Raw genomic sequence first — 17,724 nt, 5'->3', positions numbered from 1 at the left:
CTAGACAAAGGGTAGAGGAGATCGACATCTAAGAAGCCAGAGCCTTCTACCCAACCAACCTTCCATTTTCACCTTTCCTGTTTGCCTCCAGAGTGCCTCTTATTCTAGCATCCCCAAATTCCTGCATTGTGGGCACCTCTCCAGTTGCAGTTGCAACCCCACCCCTTGGCCTCCGCTGACCTGGAGTTGAGTGCCCCAGCAGTCTGGGGCATTAACACTTCTCTTTTTTTTTTTTTTTTTCCCAGTCATGGGGCCTGAACTCTGGGCCTGAGCGCTGTCCCTCAGCTCTTCAGCTCAAGGCTAGCGCTCTACCACTTGAGCCACAGCGCCACTTCCGGCTTTTTTCTTTTTTGCTTATGTGGTACTGAGGAATCGAACCCAGGGCCTCATGCATGCAAGGCAAGCACTCTACCACTGAGCCACCTTCCCAGCCCGGCATTAACACTTCTTAACCCCATCAGAAGGACATCTGTACTGCCCAGAATGGGTTGCTGCATTGTCATAGCACCAGCCTGTGGAGACTCTTGTTTATTTTTTTTTCTGACCTGCTGGTAAGCTGGAGGTGGACTTCAATGCTGTGTCCATCCTTGGACGCATATTACTGCCTAAGAACAAACATGCCATTCTCTCCTGCATCTGTAAATGGAGAAGAGAAAAATGAGAGAGCTTTCAATTTTTTTCTTACTAAATAATAAAACTTAATTTTACAAAATAGACTGAGTATTGTATTTACACATTGGTTGACTTTCTCTCCTTGTAGCAAGTTAATTATACTATGCAATATGGGAAAATTCAAGAGCATTTACAAGGAAAAAATAAGATTGTTTAGTTAAAGTTCAAATTTCAGCATTTGTTATGAACCCTGCTTTTGTTTTTAAGATTATGGTATAGAGAGCATTGTGGTGTGAAAATGTGCATGTTACTTCTTGTTCCCCAGTGTTATTTATGTATTTATTTTGGTTGGCTGTGAAGCTTGAACTTAGGGCCTGGGCACTGACCCTGAGCTTTTTGGCTCAAAGCTAGCACTCTGCCACTTTGAGCCACAGTGTCTCTTCCCATTTTCTGATGGTTAATTGGAGACTTTCCTGCCCAGGCTTGCTTTGAATGGAGATCCTCAGATATCAGCCTCCTGAGTAGCTAGGATTACAGGTATAAACCAGCAGCACCCAGATCCGGTGTTGTGGTGTTCTAATATCCTGTTTAGAATGGTGGGAGGGCCTTCCTGTCTCCTGGGTTGGTTGTTGCAGGTCTGTGGGGTGAGGACTGCTGGTCATCAGGGTCAGGATGCTCATCTCCCTGGTCATTCCCTTTGTTTCTGATTTCCTGTAGTAGTTGGGACTGAAAGGAATATTACATCCCCGAATTTCATCCTGCAGATGCCTGTTTAAAGATAATGATTCTAGAGTAAAACACTGCATTTTATTTTGTGGGCAACTTTTATTTCTCATTGGATTTTCAAAACCACTGATGCAACGCAGCTACGATGGAGCCATGACCTTGTAGGGTTATCATGTTGCCACTGTGATTGAGTATGACTAGCTCTATGTATGTGTCTCTCTGATTTGTTTTCTGTTTGCCCCTCTCTAGTGGGATCTTGTGTGTGATAATGCCTGGAAGGTCCATATCGCTAAGTTCTCCTTACTGGTTGGATTAATCTTTGGCTACCTAATAACTGGATGCATTGCTGACTGGTGAGTACCTTCGTGCCCACTGCACAAAACTTTGGCAGCCATGGCACAACTTTGATGACTAAAGAGAAGTAATCAGTGTTAGTAACTATGACTGGGCCTTTTCTCTACTATGGTCTGACTCAAGAGCAGAAAACAGAAGCCACTTTCTGCAGAGTGCAGGGTTAAATGCATTAGTCAGGTCCTGAGTTCAAGCCCTAGAGCTGGCACCAAAAGGGGAAAAAATAATTAGCCAGTGCATATAACAGACTATTGGAAGTGAGAATTTAAATTCCTACTATTATCGGCCTGAAGCCCTGACTACTGCTGACATTGAAGTCTAAGAAGTACTTGAGGACTTTGGTGCAGGGCTGTATGGGTGGACACAAAGCAGATATATATATATATATATATATATATATATATATATATATATATATATATATATATACACACACATAGATATATGCCTCATATATCTATATATATATGAGGCATTGTTTTAAAAAATGGGGAGAGCCAGGTGTAGTGGTATACACCTGCAGACCATGCTACTGGGCAGCTGTGGTAGAGGATTTCTGGAACCCAGGAGTTAAGGACAGTCTAAGCAACACAATGAAACCTGTCTCAAAAGTACAAAAATAAAAACTGGTAGGAGGAGCTGGGGACCCTTCATTCCCCCTGAACAGAATGGGTACAACAGCTCTGGTAGCACCTTAAAGATGTCATCATGCACGTTTTAAAGATAATGTTAAAGATAATGGCATTTGGGTTAATGGATAGGCAATGCAGATAGGAGAAGGTAGGTGATTAGAAGTGAGAAGAAATATGCTTTGAGTGGGTGAAGAGGGCAAAGTGTGTGGTTTAGGATGAAGCTATGGGTTCATGGGATGGAGACTATGTGGGAAATGGAGTTATTAATGATAGTAATGATAGTGATGTCATTAGCACCTTATACTTAGTGATTACCATGTGCCAGGTATGGTGCCAAATAGATCCATGCATTGAAATGCTTCTTCCTCACAGCACCTTGGTGAAGTTGGAGCTGTTGTGACCCCTGTTGCATCACCAAACAACTGGAGCAGGGGTTTCATCAGCCTCAAGTTCTCTCAGTTTGAAGCTGGTGAGCCAGGAGCTATAGCAGGCCACCCAGTGCAGAGTCTGCTTCGCAGCCAGTGTACCTCAGCACTTTTACTCAAGGCTGTCTGTGTAAGGGGCTGCTCAAGAATAGAAGTATGGTGTGATTGTGCCCCTCTCCACTCTTTTCAAGGATCTTTTGTGTGTGTATGTGAGTCTACACATCTTGAGTTGACTGCCATAATGAAGGCCAAGAAACCTATACAACAAGCTGTGTGTCTTATGTTCCCTGCTTATTAAGGACCAGCCTAAGACAAGACCCAAGCTGGTGGGAACCGTAGCTGAGGGTTCTGAGTCCACATTAAAGTTGTAGAAATTTCCTCCTAAAGCTTTGTTTTGGAGTTCCTCTTCTAGCTTACACACTGTGGTTTCCAGTGTCCTCAGAACCTGCTGCCTCATCATTTATAAATGCTTCATATGGAAATGTTCCCTGCAGGCAGAAACAAAAAAGCTGTCAGCAGCCCCTGGAGACCTACTCTGGGGGTGCTCCTTTAGATTTCTCCCCCAGCCCCTGCTCATGTTTTGAGGAGAGGGGGTTGGTTTTTATTTAACCAGATGTTTGGGTTCAGAGGTTTTGAGCAAAGCAAGACCTAAAAGCTACTGCTTCCCAGAAATCTTCATTGAAATGAATTAGGAATATCTTTTCACATAAACCATGCCACCTTCTTCCTGAAACACACAGACTTGGTGGAGCATTTAATAACATGAAAATAAGCATAGGCTTTTTTTTTTTGGTTTTTCAGTAAGGGTGAAGTCAGAGGGGTTACAGTTGTATAAGTAAGGCAATGAATACATTTCTTGTCGAGCATGGGCTTTTATTAATGAATCAATCAGCCTGTAAGAGTTTATGCTGCTTTAAGGTTCTTCTTTTTTTTGGGGGGGGGGTCCAGTCGTGGGGCCTGAACTCTGGGCCTGGGCACTGTCCCTCAGCTCTTCAGCTCAAGGCTAGCACTCTCCCACTTGAGCCACAGCGCCACTTCCGGCTTTTTTCTTTTTGCTTATGTGGTGCTGAGGAATCGAACCCAGGGCCTCAGGCATGCAAGGCAAGTGCTCTACCACTGAGCTACCTTCCCAGCCCCTTCAAGGTTCTTCTTGTACCTTTATGCCCAGTGGCCTCCCTGATCACACACTTGACCTAGGACAGAAAGCTAAAGGGTTCATTTCTTGCTCTCAAATAGCCAGTTGTCTGATACGTTGAACTCACTTCTCTGTTCAAACTTCCTGAGGGTCCACATCCAAGGGCAGGTAGACAAGGCTGGGAAAGTCAGGGTGGGTGTGGCCAGGGAGCTAGGACAGTATCTGTGTGTGGATTGTGGCTTTTTGAACATTTCGAATGGACATTTCATTTGGGAAATTTGGTATTTCTGTCCCCATTAGTTTTGTTATGTTTTGCATTTTTACTCCCTGCCTTGACCCTTGAGTAGAAGGAAACACCCTCCTTTGAGGAAGCTCCAGGCTTCCTAGCTGGCTGCAGCCAGAGAACAAGCTTCCTAAGATTTCAGTTAGTGTGCATAGGCATTTAAATTGTAAACTGCTTTCTTTTAAAAGTTCCATTTTTCAACCCAGATTTTTTTCTGGAAATCTACATTAGACATTGTTAGACAGCATGTCAGTTCAGACCTCTTGGAGAGGTGCAGGCTGGGGCTCTGCTACCTTCTGCTCTTTTGTAGAATATCCTGCATTTGTAATGATCTGCATCAGAGGACCCCTGGCCCTTGAGCTCTTGGTGGCCAGTGGGGAGCATCAGCCACTGATCCTCAGGGGGGAGAGTATTCAGACATTGGTTTCTTCAAGGACAGAAGACCAGTTACCTCCTCTCAGGCTCCTCCACACGAGATGCCTCTTTCTCTTTCTGAGGTCATGACCATCTGTCCCTCCAATCCCTGCCATTAGGCACTGCAGGGTCACTGTCCCTTGTGAGTTCTGTCTCAGTGCTCCACTCTTGGGTATATAATGCCCGTATTAAAGTCTCCTCCAGCCATTGCAATGGAGAGGGATGTCTGTTTCCTGTCAAGCTCCTGTATTGGTTCCCTGGGCTCGCTGTCACCAATTACTTCATGCTCAGTGGCTTCAACCACACAAATTAATCATCTTATGATTATGTAATTCTCAAGCACTACAAGGGTCTCACGAGGCTAAAACCAGGTATCAGCGGAGTAGTGTTCATTTCTGGAAGCTCTGGGAGACAGTTTCTCATCTTCTCTAGCTGCTGGAGGCCACCATGTTCTTTGACTGGTGACCCCTATCCTCTGTATTCAGAGCCAGCGATGGTAGGTCAGGTCCATCTCACCCACCCAGGTGAAATCAAGCTATTTTTATTTAACTTTAATGACATTTGCAGGGTTCTATTTTTTTCTGAAATGTAAAATATTCACAGGTTGTAAGGATTCAGATGGGACATTTTCAAGGGCCATTATTACGCCTTTCACAGATCCTAAGTGGTAGAGGTCTCTCTGCTCTAAGGGGATTCCACTCTGGGGAGCCAACTCATCCTCACACTCCATGGCTTCGCGGACAATGCATGTTCATCTTGCATGTATTGGGTTTAAGTTGCTGCTAAATCACTTGCACATTTCCACACCGGTTCCATAGGCCTTAACAGTCTCATTGGAATAAGTTTGGCTCTTCTCAAGATCTCATAATCCTAAGCAGTATGAACTTGGGTTTGAAACTAGAGTGCTCCAACTTCAAAGACCATACAAACCCCAATAATAATTGTTACTTCAATCCTTTTAGAGAAAATTATTTGGTATAGTTTCCACAGGATAAAAAATAGTAAGTGTCTTTTCAAAAAAGTATCAGAATGGGAAAAACCTTGTCTGGCAGGTGTCAAGGATATAGAAATGCAGGAAAGCTGTGCAAGCTAAAAATTTAGCTACTTTATTTATGCCAAGCTTTGTGTTTAGATCTGTCTGTCATCTCATTTCATAAACAGTCTTAGTAATTCTGTAAAGTAGAACCTTATCTTTAGTTTACAGCTGAGGTAGGTTCAGGGAGATAAAAATAGACATTGGGTTTCTGTGTGCTTTCCTTTATCTGAGGAGAATAACTGAGTCATATTTTGTATTTATTCCTGTAAATTAGTTGGAAATGGACAAAAATTACCTGCTGAGATCTTTCCTAGTGAGACCACAGCATCATATAACAGAAGTAAGCTTAAAGCTCTTTGGACAAGATGATTGATTTACATGGGATTGAGTTCAGAGCCTTGGTCTTGTTTTACAAAAGCCAAGTGACTAATGGAGATGTTTAGAACCTTAGAAAGGCATGAAGGAAATGCTATCTGGTGGTTCCTGCCCCACATTTTAAAATCACATTCATGTCCTTTGTAAGACCAAGGCTATGCTTTGTTATTTTTTTAAAGAGCTTCATTAAAAAATAATTCACATACCTTAAATTTACCTGTTAAATGGTCAATCAGTGAGTATTAGTGCATGCATAATTATACAACCACCACCTACTCTAACTTGAAATCATTTCCATCAGCCTTATTAGGGTGCTAGAAATGGGCTCATGAACATCAGCTCTCCATTCTCACTGCCAGCTCTTCATAACTGCAGTTCTATTTTCTGTTTCTCCAGATTTACAGTTTCTGGGCATTTAACTTGATGCTAGTGTCTAGTCATATCTAGCATGGTATAAGTCATTTAAGTCCCCTAGTTAGTGTTAGGGTGCCAGGCCTGAAATTTTTTCATTGTATTCTTCCCCCTGGCAAACGGCATCTACTCTGCCCTAATTTCTCTGTGAGCTATCCTTCCATCTAGCCCAAGCTGGTTGTGTTAAATATTAATGTGTTTGATGGGGAGTTATTGCCGCAATTTTATTTCTAATGAGTGAAGCCAGGGCAAGATGGAAGGTTAGCATGGGAGGTGGGGTGGAGGGTGGAAACTAGTGATTTTTCCCATTCTCAGGACCATCCCTGGCTAACTTCCTAACCCCCACCCCAAGCACATCACCCTCTAGTGGTCACTAATCCATGCTAGCCATCTGTGCCTCATGTATGAATTTAGTGTGTCAGCAGTCCTTTCCCTCAGACTCTACTTTGAGCATACATCAGGACCACACTAGTTATTTAGTGTTTAGGCTGTTTTGGCTTAATGTGTTATTTTTCTTTTGGTTGGTCCTGGGGCTTGAACTCTGGGCCTGGGTGCTGTCCCTGAGCTCTTCATCTCAAGGCGAACACTCTGTCACCTGAGCCACAGTGCCACTTCCAGTTTTCTGGTAGTTAATTGGAGATAAGAGATTCACAGACTTTCCTGCCATGGCTAGCTTTTAACTGCATTCCTCAGATCTCAGCCTCTTGAGTAGCTAGGATTACAGGTGTGAGCCACTGGTGCCCAGCTTACTGTGTGATTCTTAAGAGTTACTATCACGTGGCTGAGGCAAATTGTAACCCATCAGCCTAGTCCCATAGACTATGCGTGAGATCAGGCACTCAGCTTAGTGAACAACCCAGAGCGGAAGTCAAAGCCTTTTCTTCATGCCTGTGTTGACTTTCTGGCCAGTTCCAAAGGTCAGTAGTTTCTCAAGACATTAAATGCCAGGTGTGTCAAGGTTTGTGTTTGGGGAGTTGTTGTTGATTTAGTCCCTCTTGCTTTGAACCATCCCTGTTTATACACACAAATAGACTCAGCAATCAGGATTGTATCTCAATTCCCTCTCTCTCTGTCTCTCTCTCTATCTCTGTCTGTCTCTGTCTCTCTGACACACACACACTCTCTCTCTCTTTCTCTCTCTCTCTCTTCCTCCTGTGCTCCCTTTGCTCCAGAATAAGGAGAGTCCACAAGTAGTCCATGATCCAAATCTAGATAATATAAAAACATGTAACTCATACCCACTTAGCATATGTTAACTGCTTGCTGGGTACTGGGTTTCAGCATCTAGCATCATCATTGTTTAATATCAGTTACTAACTTTTTTCCTCTCTGTGTGCAGGGTTGGCCGGCGGCCTGTGCTGCTGTTTTCCATCATCTTCATTCTGATCTTTGGACTGACTGTAGCACTCTCAGTGAATGTGACGATGTTCAGCACACTCAGGTTCTTTGAAGGATTTTGCTTGGCTGGAATAATTCTCACCTTGTACGCATTACGTAAGTACAAACCTTCACACCTAGTCATTAAAAAATCAGTTAAAGTATGATTGCCTATGAGAGTTCGAAAAGATACTGTGCATACTGGTGGTTTGGAAGTGTAGCCTTCATGGTTACAAAGGCTGTTGAGAGGGATATGGTCCAGCATTTACTTAACATTCCCTTCCAGCTTGGACTCAATATACCTCAAGGCACATAGAAGTTTGCATAATGGCTTGGAAACAAAGCATCCCTGAGCTGATATAGAATAGCCTTTACTTTCCTCTGGAATTTTCTAGATTGACATTATGTGTAGTTCCAAACCCAGTGATTAACTGGTGGACATCTTAGTAATTTGCTCTACATATGAGCACACCAAATAAAGACCCTTTACTTTTCCTCCTCCTCCTTCTCTTCTTCCCTTCCTCTTTTCCTCTAAGGCCATTCAGTGTACATTTTCCAATTCTCTTGTGCCTGCATATGATTTTAAGTGCTCTAAGAACCCTTAGCATTAGTACTGGATAAATAAATAGCAAGATTTGATAGTCTTTCTCTTTAGGAAAAGGTTGAAAAACTTTTTTTTACTGTTGATCTGTTCTATTTGTTGATTGTATTATATCCACTATCAAATGTGTCTATTTTTCATGTATTTGTAGCTAATTTTCTAGAAGAAAATCACAGACCCCAAAATGCATATTTTGCTTATCAGTTCTATGCTTTTCAGTCTCCATGTACAAAGATCAGTTGGGAACAATAATTTGTTCCACTAAAAATACAATCAATTCATTACCAAGTATTTTAGTCATAATGAAGGAATGGGCATAGAAAAAGGTCACTTTAAATCCATAGTCAATGTTTGTTTTTTATCCTCGTCTATATTTAACTGAATTGTAGTTTCTTATGAGTCATCTTTCTTAGTTTGTGTTTATTTTAGAGCCATTGTCTTTTGGAGAGTTCTTTCAAGACAAATGTATAGTAAGGTGGTAGGTATAGGTGATGGTATTTGGGAGTTTTGTTTCTTTGGGGCCTTGGGCTTGAACATTTCCAGGCAAGAGGCCTGTGGTTTCTCTGTGCCTGGATCCTATTTATCTACTCAGTGGTCTGCAGAGATTCCTGGCAATTTTACTAAGGATATACCATCCAGTCTCAGATTCTTGCAGATTTGCTCAGATTCTCTGCTGAGATTTTTTCTCCAGGAAGCCATCCTTGGCAAGCTCTGGTTGTCACAAGAGGATGGCAATCCAATCTTTCCACTTTAACTGCCATTGAAGGGGTCTGCTCTACACTTGAACAGAATAGAACCTCTGTGCTTTAGGAACTGATAGATAGTCTTACTTCAGTCTCACTACCTCTAGTCAATAGTGCTCAGGTAAAATTACCTTCCAACAAGATAGCATATTGGTTTAATCTTGCATGTCAAATGCTAATAATTAGCTGAGTCTTCCAGAGCAGGACTTCTGAAGTCACTTAAGGCTCAGCAGAAGAAAGCACCTGGGTCTGTTAACCATATCTGCCAGGGAAGGAGGATGGCAAGGCCTGCGCAGGAGGGGGGCATTTACCATCTTTAGAGACTATCCATGAATTAAGTCAGGCCAGGTATCTGAACTGCATTATATCAGCCTTATATAGAATTTTTCATTGACTTACACTGTGACATCATTGTGCCATTGACCCTGTGAAACCTACTTGTTTATCAATACAAATGATGCTATATAGGTGTTCTTTTATTAGAGTGTATAAAGAACTCTTTATAGTAGAAAGTTATCTTCTACTTTAGAACTATACAAAGAGTTATAGTTATCCTAGGAAATTACTTAGCTTTTATATCCTAGGCAGAAAAAATATCTCATAACTAGATGTCTGTATATTTTTTATGCAAAATGTTACACAGTAAATATCTTAGGCTTTGTGGGCTATAGCATCTCTGTCAAAGCTATTCAACTCTGCTGTTATAGTGTAGAAACAGCCATATTTAATTTATAAATTAATATGCATGGCTGTATTCCAATAAAATTTTATTTACAGAAGCAGATGGGGGCTAGATCTTCTAGCCACTCATGAAAACAATATGTGTGTAGGTCTGATAACACAGACTTTAAATTCTGTCATCATAGCTTAATGCCTGATCCCCTTACTACTAGGACTGGGCAGCAAACCCAGCGCCTTGATAGACAAGCACTACCCTGCCACTGAGCTAAATTCCTGGCCCTTCCTCCTAGCGTTATCCGAATGTACCTACTCTAATTTAGCCTTTGTCCCATTTTCCTATCTGTTACTGTGTCACATTGATATATGTATTTGTGCAAGCATCTTTAATATTTTTCTACAGTAGAATGAGGTATTAAAAATGGTCTTGAGCCAATTGCTGGTGGCTCATGCCTGTCATCATAGCTACTCAGGAGGCTGAGATCTGAGGATCATGGTGCAAAGCCTGCCTGGGCAGGAAAAGTCTGTGAGACTCTTATTTCCAATTAACCACCAGGATTGGAGGTAGTGCTATGACTCAAAGTGGTAGAGAGCTAGCCTTGAGCAAAAGAGCTCAGGGATAGTCTCCAGGCCCTGAGTTCAAGCCCCACAAATGACCAAGAAAAAACAAGTCATGATGCTCAATGCTTGTAATCCTAGCTGCTCAGAAAACTGAAGCCTAGAGTATCTTAGTTCAAAGCCAGCCTAGCCAGTAGTCTGTGAGACTCCATCTCCAATTAACTGGAAAAAACCTTAACTAGAGTGTGGCTTAAGTGGTAGAATGCCAGCCAGGCAAGCAAACTGTACAAGTATGAGGTCCTAAGTTCAAGCATAAAAATAGTACCAGCATAAAATAAATAAAGCAGTTGTGTTTACCTATATTGGGACTGGCATTGAAACATCACAAGTTCTATTTATTGTAATGAAAATGTCCAAGTATCAACTAGTGGTCTATTTTCTGAGCTAGTGCAGTACCCAGAAGAGCACAATTAGAATACATCAAAATGATGTGAAAGATAACTTGTGTTCACTGAAGTGGCCCACATCTCTGAGTCTGTTGTGGTCTTTAGAGTTTACAGAACAGAACCTGGTGAGAAGTTAAGAGATGTTTCCCATCAATAGGGAAGAGTGACTATGAATTTCCAGCTAACAAGTAGTATACGCTCTAGGTAACACTTGGAAAGTTGTGTGGCTTGGAGGAAATTATTGATGAGCCTAGTCATGGTGGTGAGTAGCTCTTAACCCTAAAGAAAAGCTTGAAGCTTTTGGATGTTGAATATTTGAAAGACAAATTTCTAATAATCCCAAGATTTCCTGCCCTGCTCTTTGCCCAGAAACTTTTTGTCTCATTGAAGGCCTTTGCTGAGAAGGCCTGTCTTTTCTCAAAGAAAGCCTGGGTGTCATTTTTTAATAGATCATCTTGCAAGTGTTTGGCCATGTAAGCAGGAAAGTTGTGATTTTTGCTGTCTTGATTTCTTGTGTGGCTTGCATGAGGGTGGACTCTTTTCTAGAAATGTTGCTGACTTCTCAAAGTTTTCTGCTTTATTTGCAAGGCTGCCTAAGGTAGTTATTTTGTGTTTTCTACTTGTTCCAAGGTACATCATAGTTAAATATTCTACCTTTTAAACTTTTGTTTTTTTTTCAAGTTGCCAACGGAATAAGTGATTGTGTAATTAGGACATAAAACAGGGATTATTGGCATTGTCCCAAAGAGTCTGTCCATGGCAGCAGTGTACATTGGCAAGAGTAAGAGAGAACAGGCCAGGCTGAGTTTATGCCGGGCCACAGCAGCAGTACCTGCCTGTCTCTGAGACCAGTGTCTGACACTGAAGTCATCAAACACATTTGGGCTGCATCAGTGCCTTAATTTTATCTTTACCTCTGGACATACCTACACACACCATAGAATGCTTGACTTAGCAAGCAGGGACACAGACCAAGAGAAAGAAGTAATTACCAGATGTGGTGGTAACACCTGTCATCTTAGCTACTCAAGAGACTGAGATTGGGAAGATCACAGTTTCAGGCCATCCGCTGCCCATCACAATCATCTGGGCCTGATAACAACACCTGCTGTCCTAGCTATGTAAGAAGTATACAAAGTTCCAGGCAAGAAACAAAGCCCAACTCAAAAAAAAAAAGTTAAAAGAGATCACCTTTTCCTATTTGAACCTATGGGAATAATCTTATAAAAGAGTAAAGAGATTGTTACCTCTCAACATCAGCAGCCATCAATAGTGTCAACCCCTTTTTCCAACTAGGATTCATACCCTCAAAAGAAAGGTAATATAGCATTATTTAAGGTGTGCCTTTCTTCAAAAGAATTCTTGAAGTTTGGTTGTATTTCTAGTTACTCAGGAAGCTGAAGCAGGAGGATCACTTGAGCACATGACCAGCATAGACAACAAAATAAGATACTAGTTTCTAAAAATAAAAAATTTAAATAGAAGAATCTAATGAGAAATTGTTGTTTTGAGTTGATGTTGGATATAATAAATTTTGTGGTACAAAACTAGATGTATATGTGTATATTTGAGGATCTAACCCAACGTCTTGCACATGATAGGCAATCATTTTACCACCAATCCATATTGTTTTAATTCAGGTTACTTTTTAGATTCTGTTCATTAAGTCTCTACCCTCTCCCTTATCACTTCTAAACTCTTCTCCTCCCCTCTGTTTCCTCAGATTGAAATACTGAACACCTTCTTTTGCCTGGCAAGCAGACTTTCCCTGAGTTAGTGTGGGCAAATTAATACAACAATGAATAGTTGTTGAAAAAACTCCCTCAGATGCTTTTTTCTAATAACCTTACTTAACACAGCCTAAATAATTGGATAGATTGGAAATTTCAAAATTGACTACATTACCAATTGATTTGCAGAGTTAGAACCAAGACCTGTCTTAGCTGCTTAGTAGACCCAGAGAAGTTGGAGTGTGCTCTGGATAGAGAGACACTGGCTTTCTCACAGGAAGGTAATGGGTTTAATACTCAGTAAAGTGGTTAGATAATTTCCTGGTGCTGGATAGAATGCTTCCCTTCCCCACTGTATGCCATATACTTTTATTTAGCTGTATTCTTCTGAAGTCCTGTCATTTGTGTTATTTTATTGTTTATTATTTTATTATATATGCTGCTTAAAATTTGAGACCATATTTTGGTCAATGAGACCATCAAGCATCACTGCTGTGCTGTTGATGTATTTCCAGTTGCCTCAGTAGTTCCTATGATGAGTTGTTCATTTGTGGAATGAGGGGAATGGGAAGACTTATCAAGGAAGACTGGCTCCAGCTGCTTTATGGTTGCTTTCTTTTCAGGGAGCAAATATTTGCATTGCGCTTGGTCAAGGGTAAGTCTCACTTGGTCATGTGCCTGATGAGTCTTTCTTTCTCTCCTGCCCTTTGCCATCTTTTTATACCTGGGCCCTGTTCTCCCTTGTGGAACCAGTTCTCTTCCTCCACTGAGGATATAAGTCAGACCTTTGACAACCATTAAAAATTTTATTATTACCTTTTGTTTGTTTCTGTTGGTACTAGGGTTTGAACTCTATGCTTGGTGCTTGGTTAGCCAGTCTTTCTACTACTCTCTACTACTTGAATCCGTGCCCCAGACCTTTTGCTTTTAGTTGATTTTTCAGACAGGGGTCTTGTGCTTTCATCTATAGTCTTCCTATTTCCACTTTTCAAGTAGCTAAGATTACAGGAGTAAATCATCCTTCCTGGCTTGTTTTTGAGATAGGGTCTCAGTAACTTTCTCCCAGGTTTTCCTTGAACCATAATCAATCATCCTATGTCCTCTCTTGAGTACATGAGATTATAGGGGTGTGCCACCACATCTGAGAAGTCTTTTTGTTTTATTTTAATCTTTAAAAGAATTTTGCTTTTAGCTAGGTTCAAACATGCACAGTTGAGAAATTGGCAGATTGAAGTTGTTTCATCGGTTTTCTTCACTGGAAACCCATTACTAATGGTTACAGGCAGACTGAAAAGCAAAGGAGTAGATTTATCACAAGCAAAAAAAGGATAGAGCATTTGCCTGGTGCCAAATCTGCCCTATCTCTGAGTGTCCAACTTCTGGCCTCTCTACAGGATGATGACAACAGAAATGCCTGGTGGTTGAGTTCTCATCCCCAGAGAGGCAGACTGCTGTGGTTACTGCTTATAATGAGTGTAGAGGGTGAATCATCCAGAACCATCAGACATGAAGAACTGGTTTTTCTCAAAATTTGCCAGTCCTTCAAATAAAAATGATTCAAACCTTTCTCCCTACCCTGATTACATGCTAGCTAAAATTCAGACTTTTCTTTCAATAGACTTTGCTCTGAAGGAAAAAAAAGTGGATGTCTCTATGGCTGCAGGGCATGTCAGGATATATGACATGTCCTGAGTTAAAAGTGGGAATGCAAGGGCAGAAAAAGAACCAGTGGCTGGTGGCATCATTGAGACCCATTCGCCCAGTCTTTTGCCTAGAAGTTAGGGCAAGAAAACAAGCACAGATTGCCTACATGTGTGGTTAGTTCTCAAAATGCTTTATTTCTTTGGATGTTTTGAACTTAGTAAAGACAGACCTAACTCAAAATCACATGAGAAAACCAGCAAAGATTTAGAACTATCTGGGTATTTTAAAATTAGAATATTTAGGTGTCTTCTCCACAGAGTGAGGGATGTTATGAAATTGTGTGTATTTTATGAGCTATGGTTTTCCAGACTGGAATTCTGGTGGCACTGGAACAGTTCGTTTGAAACAAAGCAAAGGAGCTATAGAAAGATTCGGAACTCAAGAGATCGGATCTCTAGATGAGCACACTAGTTGGTTAGGATCAGGATAGATGGTTTGACCTTTCTGAGCCCCCATCTTCCTCTCTGAAAGCCAGAGTTTTACAGGCTCTTCAAAACCTGCCCTCTGGAAACATGGAGCTCTTTCTGGTATAATATATGGAGAAAATGGGTAGGGGACAAAAGTTGGATGGAAAATCACCAGATTCCATTAACCTTCTAGGTTTAGAATTCTATGGCTTTTGAACTAAGCTCAGCCATTAAGCCTACTTCAATGTTGGAAGAGGCTGAAACCAAGGGTCCCAGACCCCCCAGTTGCCCCCTCTCCAGTCCATACTAGAATGTTGTATTGGTGGATTTTCATTCTTGCTGTGCTTGTGGCTGCTTCACAAGATGGCTACAAAGACCAGCTGGGAGGAAGATGGAGTTATAGAGTAGGATTGAGAGTTCGGAATCCCACTTCCCCAGGTTCAAGACCCTTGTCTTATGTCAGCAGTCGCACTTGCCACCCCCGCACTGCTCTCCCATTGATTATATGTTTGTGGTAGGGTTTTACATGTGAATTTTAGAAACACTGATCCACTTCCTGGGATTCTCCTGCCTACTTGGAAAGAGAGCAGGACACAAAGCTATTAGCTGAGATGGCATTCAGAGGTGTAGAGAACAGTATTGAAGCAAGTAAAGATAACCAAGTATATGTGGGGGAAGAGGGAGCACAACTAGCTTGCCAGAACTCACTGCTAGTGAATATGTGTAACCTTTGGCTAGGAGCACAGAAATACCTTAAATGGGTAGAGCCATTAAACTTTGTTGTCGGTGATCATGTTACTCAAATTACTCCATTGTCAGATAAGCTCTACTTCAAACAGTATGAGTTTGTCTTTGATGGCCCACATGGAAACACAAGACTACTTTCTTCTTCATTCATTTGCTGGGAAAACCCTGGCAGGCTGACGGTGCCAGGAGAACAACAGTTTGTCAACTCGATTCAATACTAAATGCCTGGTGCTGTCAGGTGCTAAGATTACAGAGGCAGACACATCTTCCTGCGCTCCAGGACACCCAGAGTTCATTGAATAAAGATGCCAGGGTAGGGCCTGACTGGACTAGGGCATCAGTAAGAGATCCTGAACCATGAATTTGTGTACACTGTCTGCCATGGGTTCCCAAAGGCAGAAAGAGTGTATGTGATTAGGGCTTTCATTCTGGGTACTATGGATCCTTTTGAATTTGTCTGGATCCCAGTGCTTTCTGGGTAGGGTAGATGAGTGGGCTAGATCCTAGTCATTCTGGGTATTATGGGTCATTAGAGTTTAGCTGAAATCTAAATCATAAATAGCAATGCCTAGGAAAGAATATGGGACAATTTACAGAGTCTAACATAATGACTTCAGGACAGTGACAGGCCACCAAAGGAACTTCAGCGAGAAGGAAAGAACTTTGAATGCTTGTTTTGGAATGATCACTCAGGCCAAGGAAGAAGGGCAAGCTGGGAGTCAGGAAGCTGTTGAAGGATGTAGGTGAGGAAGGAGAAGAGGTCAGTAGGTCAAAGGTAACTGTGGCAAAGGCAGCTTTAATTCAGTTTAGTCATTAATGTAATTTGAATTATTTCAAGCATGAGTTTTAATTCATGTATGCTTCAGAGAGGTTTATCTCATCTTTATATCAAGTATTAGAGACCAAAAGTTACTTTCTTTTAATGTTTTATGATAAAATTTAACATAAAATTAACATTAACATACTTAACATTATTAATTAACATAAAATTTACCACTTCAACTATTTCAGTATGCATAATTCACACTTAATGTGCCAATTCTACATTGTTTTACAAGAAACTAATTTTTGAAATTGATACTTCTGTTATTCTTGGGTATTAAAAACGGAATCGGACTCACTAGTCTATAATGATTATTTTTTTCTCTTGAAGTCACCTGAAACCTATTTCCATGCCTTAATGACAGAGAATTCAGACATAAAACTGAGTTGAAAATTAGAGATGCTGTTGTCTTCCCTGTGTGTTGTTTCCTGTGCTGAAAGGTAGTGTAAGACCACTTGCTCCTCATAGATACGCACCAGTGTGCATGTGTATGTGCATGCATGTGTATGCAGTTTAGAAGGAGCCGAGGTGGAGCCCCACATTAGACTGTAAGCCGAACCTCACCCTTTGCCAGTGGTGGTCTTGACCAAGTTTCTTCTTTATTGCTTTTGTCAGTTTTCTCTCCTGTGAAAGATCAGACAGATGGATGAGAGGACAAAATTCCAGAGAGATGCTGGTAGGCATTTGCACATCACTGTGCTGTGATGTGTGTGATGACCATGTTCTGCTAAGAGTTCCAGTCCTGCATAGAGATAACCAGCTCTTTCCCCTTCCACCAGGGCCATGTGAGAGCTTCTTTGGCTCACAGCCAGCTTGGGAATGTGTGAAAGAGGAACCTTGGACCGAGGTTGTTTCCTGTCCAGCTCAGGGCTGCAGAGGTGAAGAGTGATGGTGTGCAGCTGGGGGAAGCAAGAATCTGCTTCATAGTCATTTTCCAGTGGCTAGCTTAATAAATTACCGCTTCTAGAGCTTCCACTCTGAGCTCCATGGATCCCATTTTATTAGTCCTAGCCCTTTCAAGGCTAGCAAGGGTTAAGAATCTTTAGAGCAAATTCTTTTGGACAGATCATGTTGGGAGTGCTTGCCTGTTCTGTGAGATCACCTGAGTGTCAGGCACTCGCGGAATGCTCACTAATTCCTATGAAAAATGGTGAAAGATGTGGAACACTGGTGGCCACTCTTACATCACACATACATTCAGAAAATCTCTCCCTTTATTTTCTCTATAGTCGTCTTACACTATATTGCGGTTCACTTACGGTGGCTTTACTGTATCAGGGTTTCTTATGTATTTTTTTTTAAGTAAATACTGATCCTTCTCCTATCGTGGGAGTTACAATTCAGAGACACTCTTGATAGGTGAAAATCCATGAAGTAGCAATAAGTGAACCGCGATATAGGGAGGAATGACTACATAACACTGCTGCTTCATGGATTTTCACCTATTGCTGGAATGTAACCCCTGAGATAGGTGAGCGATCACTGTATTGTTGATCCCTGTCAGTTATAA

The 17,724-nt window shown here is 41.5% G+C and overlaps 1 protein-coding gene across 1 annotated transcript in view; it reads left to right on the top strand.

Annotated features, from left to right (window-relative positions):
* Window positions 1-17,724, top strand: part of Slc22a23 (solute carrier family 22 member 23) — a 194,802-nt gene that overhangs the window by 35,450 nt on the left and 141,628 nt on the right. Inside the window, exons 2-3 of the mRNA XM_042680305.1 lie at window positions 1,588-1,691; window positions 7,740-7,894. Of these exons, the coding sequence (XP_042536239.1) occupies window positions 1,588-1,691; window positions 7,740-7,894 (259 nt within the window). The remainder of the gene's footprint in view (window positions 1-1,587; window positions 1,692-7,739; window positions 7,895-17,724) is intronic.

Source organism: Dipodomys spectabilis, unplaced genomic scaffold, assembly GCF_019054845.1.
Source record: "Dipodomys spectabilis isolate Male_0828 unplaced genomic scaffold, ASM1905484v1 ptg000059l, whole genome shotgun sequence".
Classification (NCBI taxonomy): Eukaryota; Metazoa; Chordata; class Mammalia; order Rodentia; family Heteromyidae; genus Dipodomys; species Dipodomys spectabilis.
Note: the sequence above shows the minus strand (reverse complement) of the source record. Positions and strands in the feature narration are given on the sequence as shown.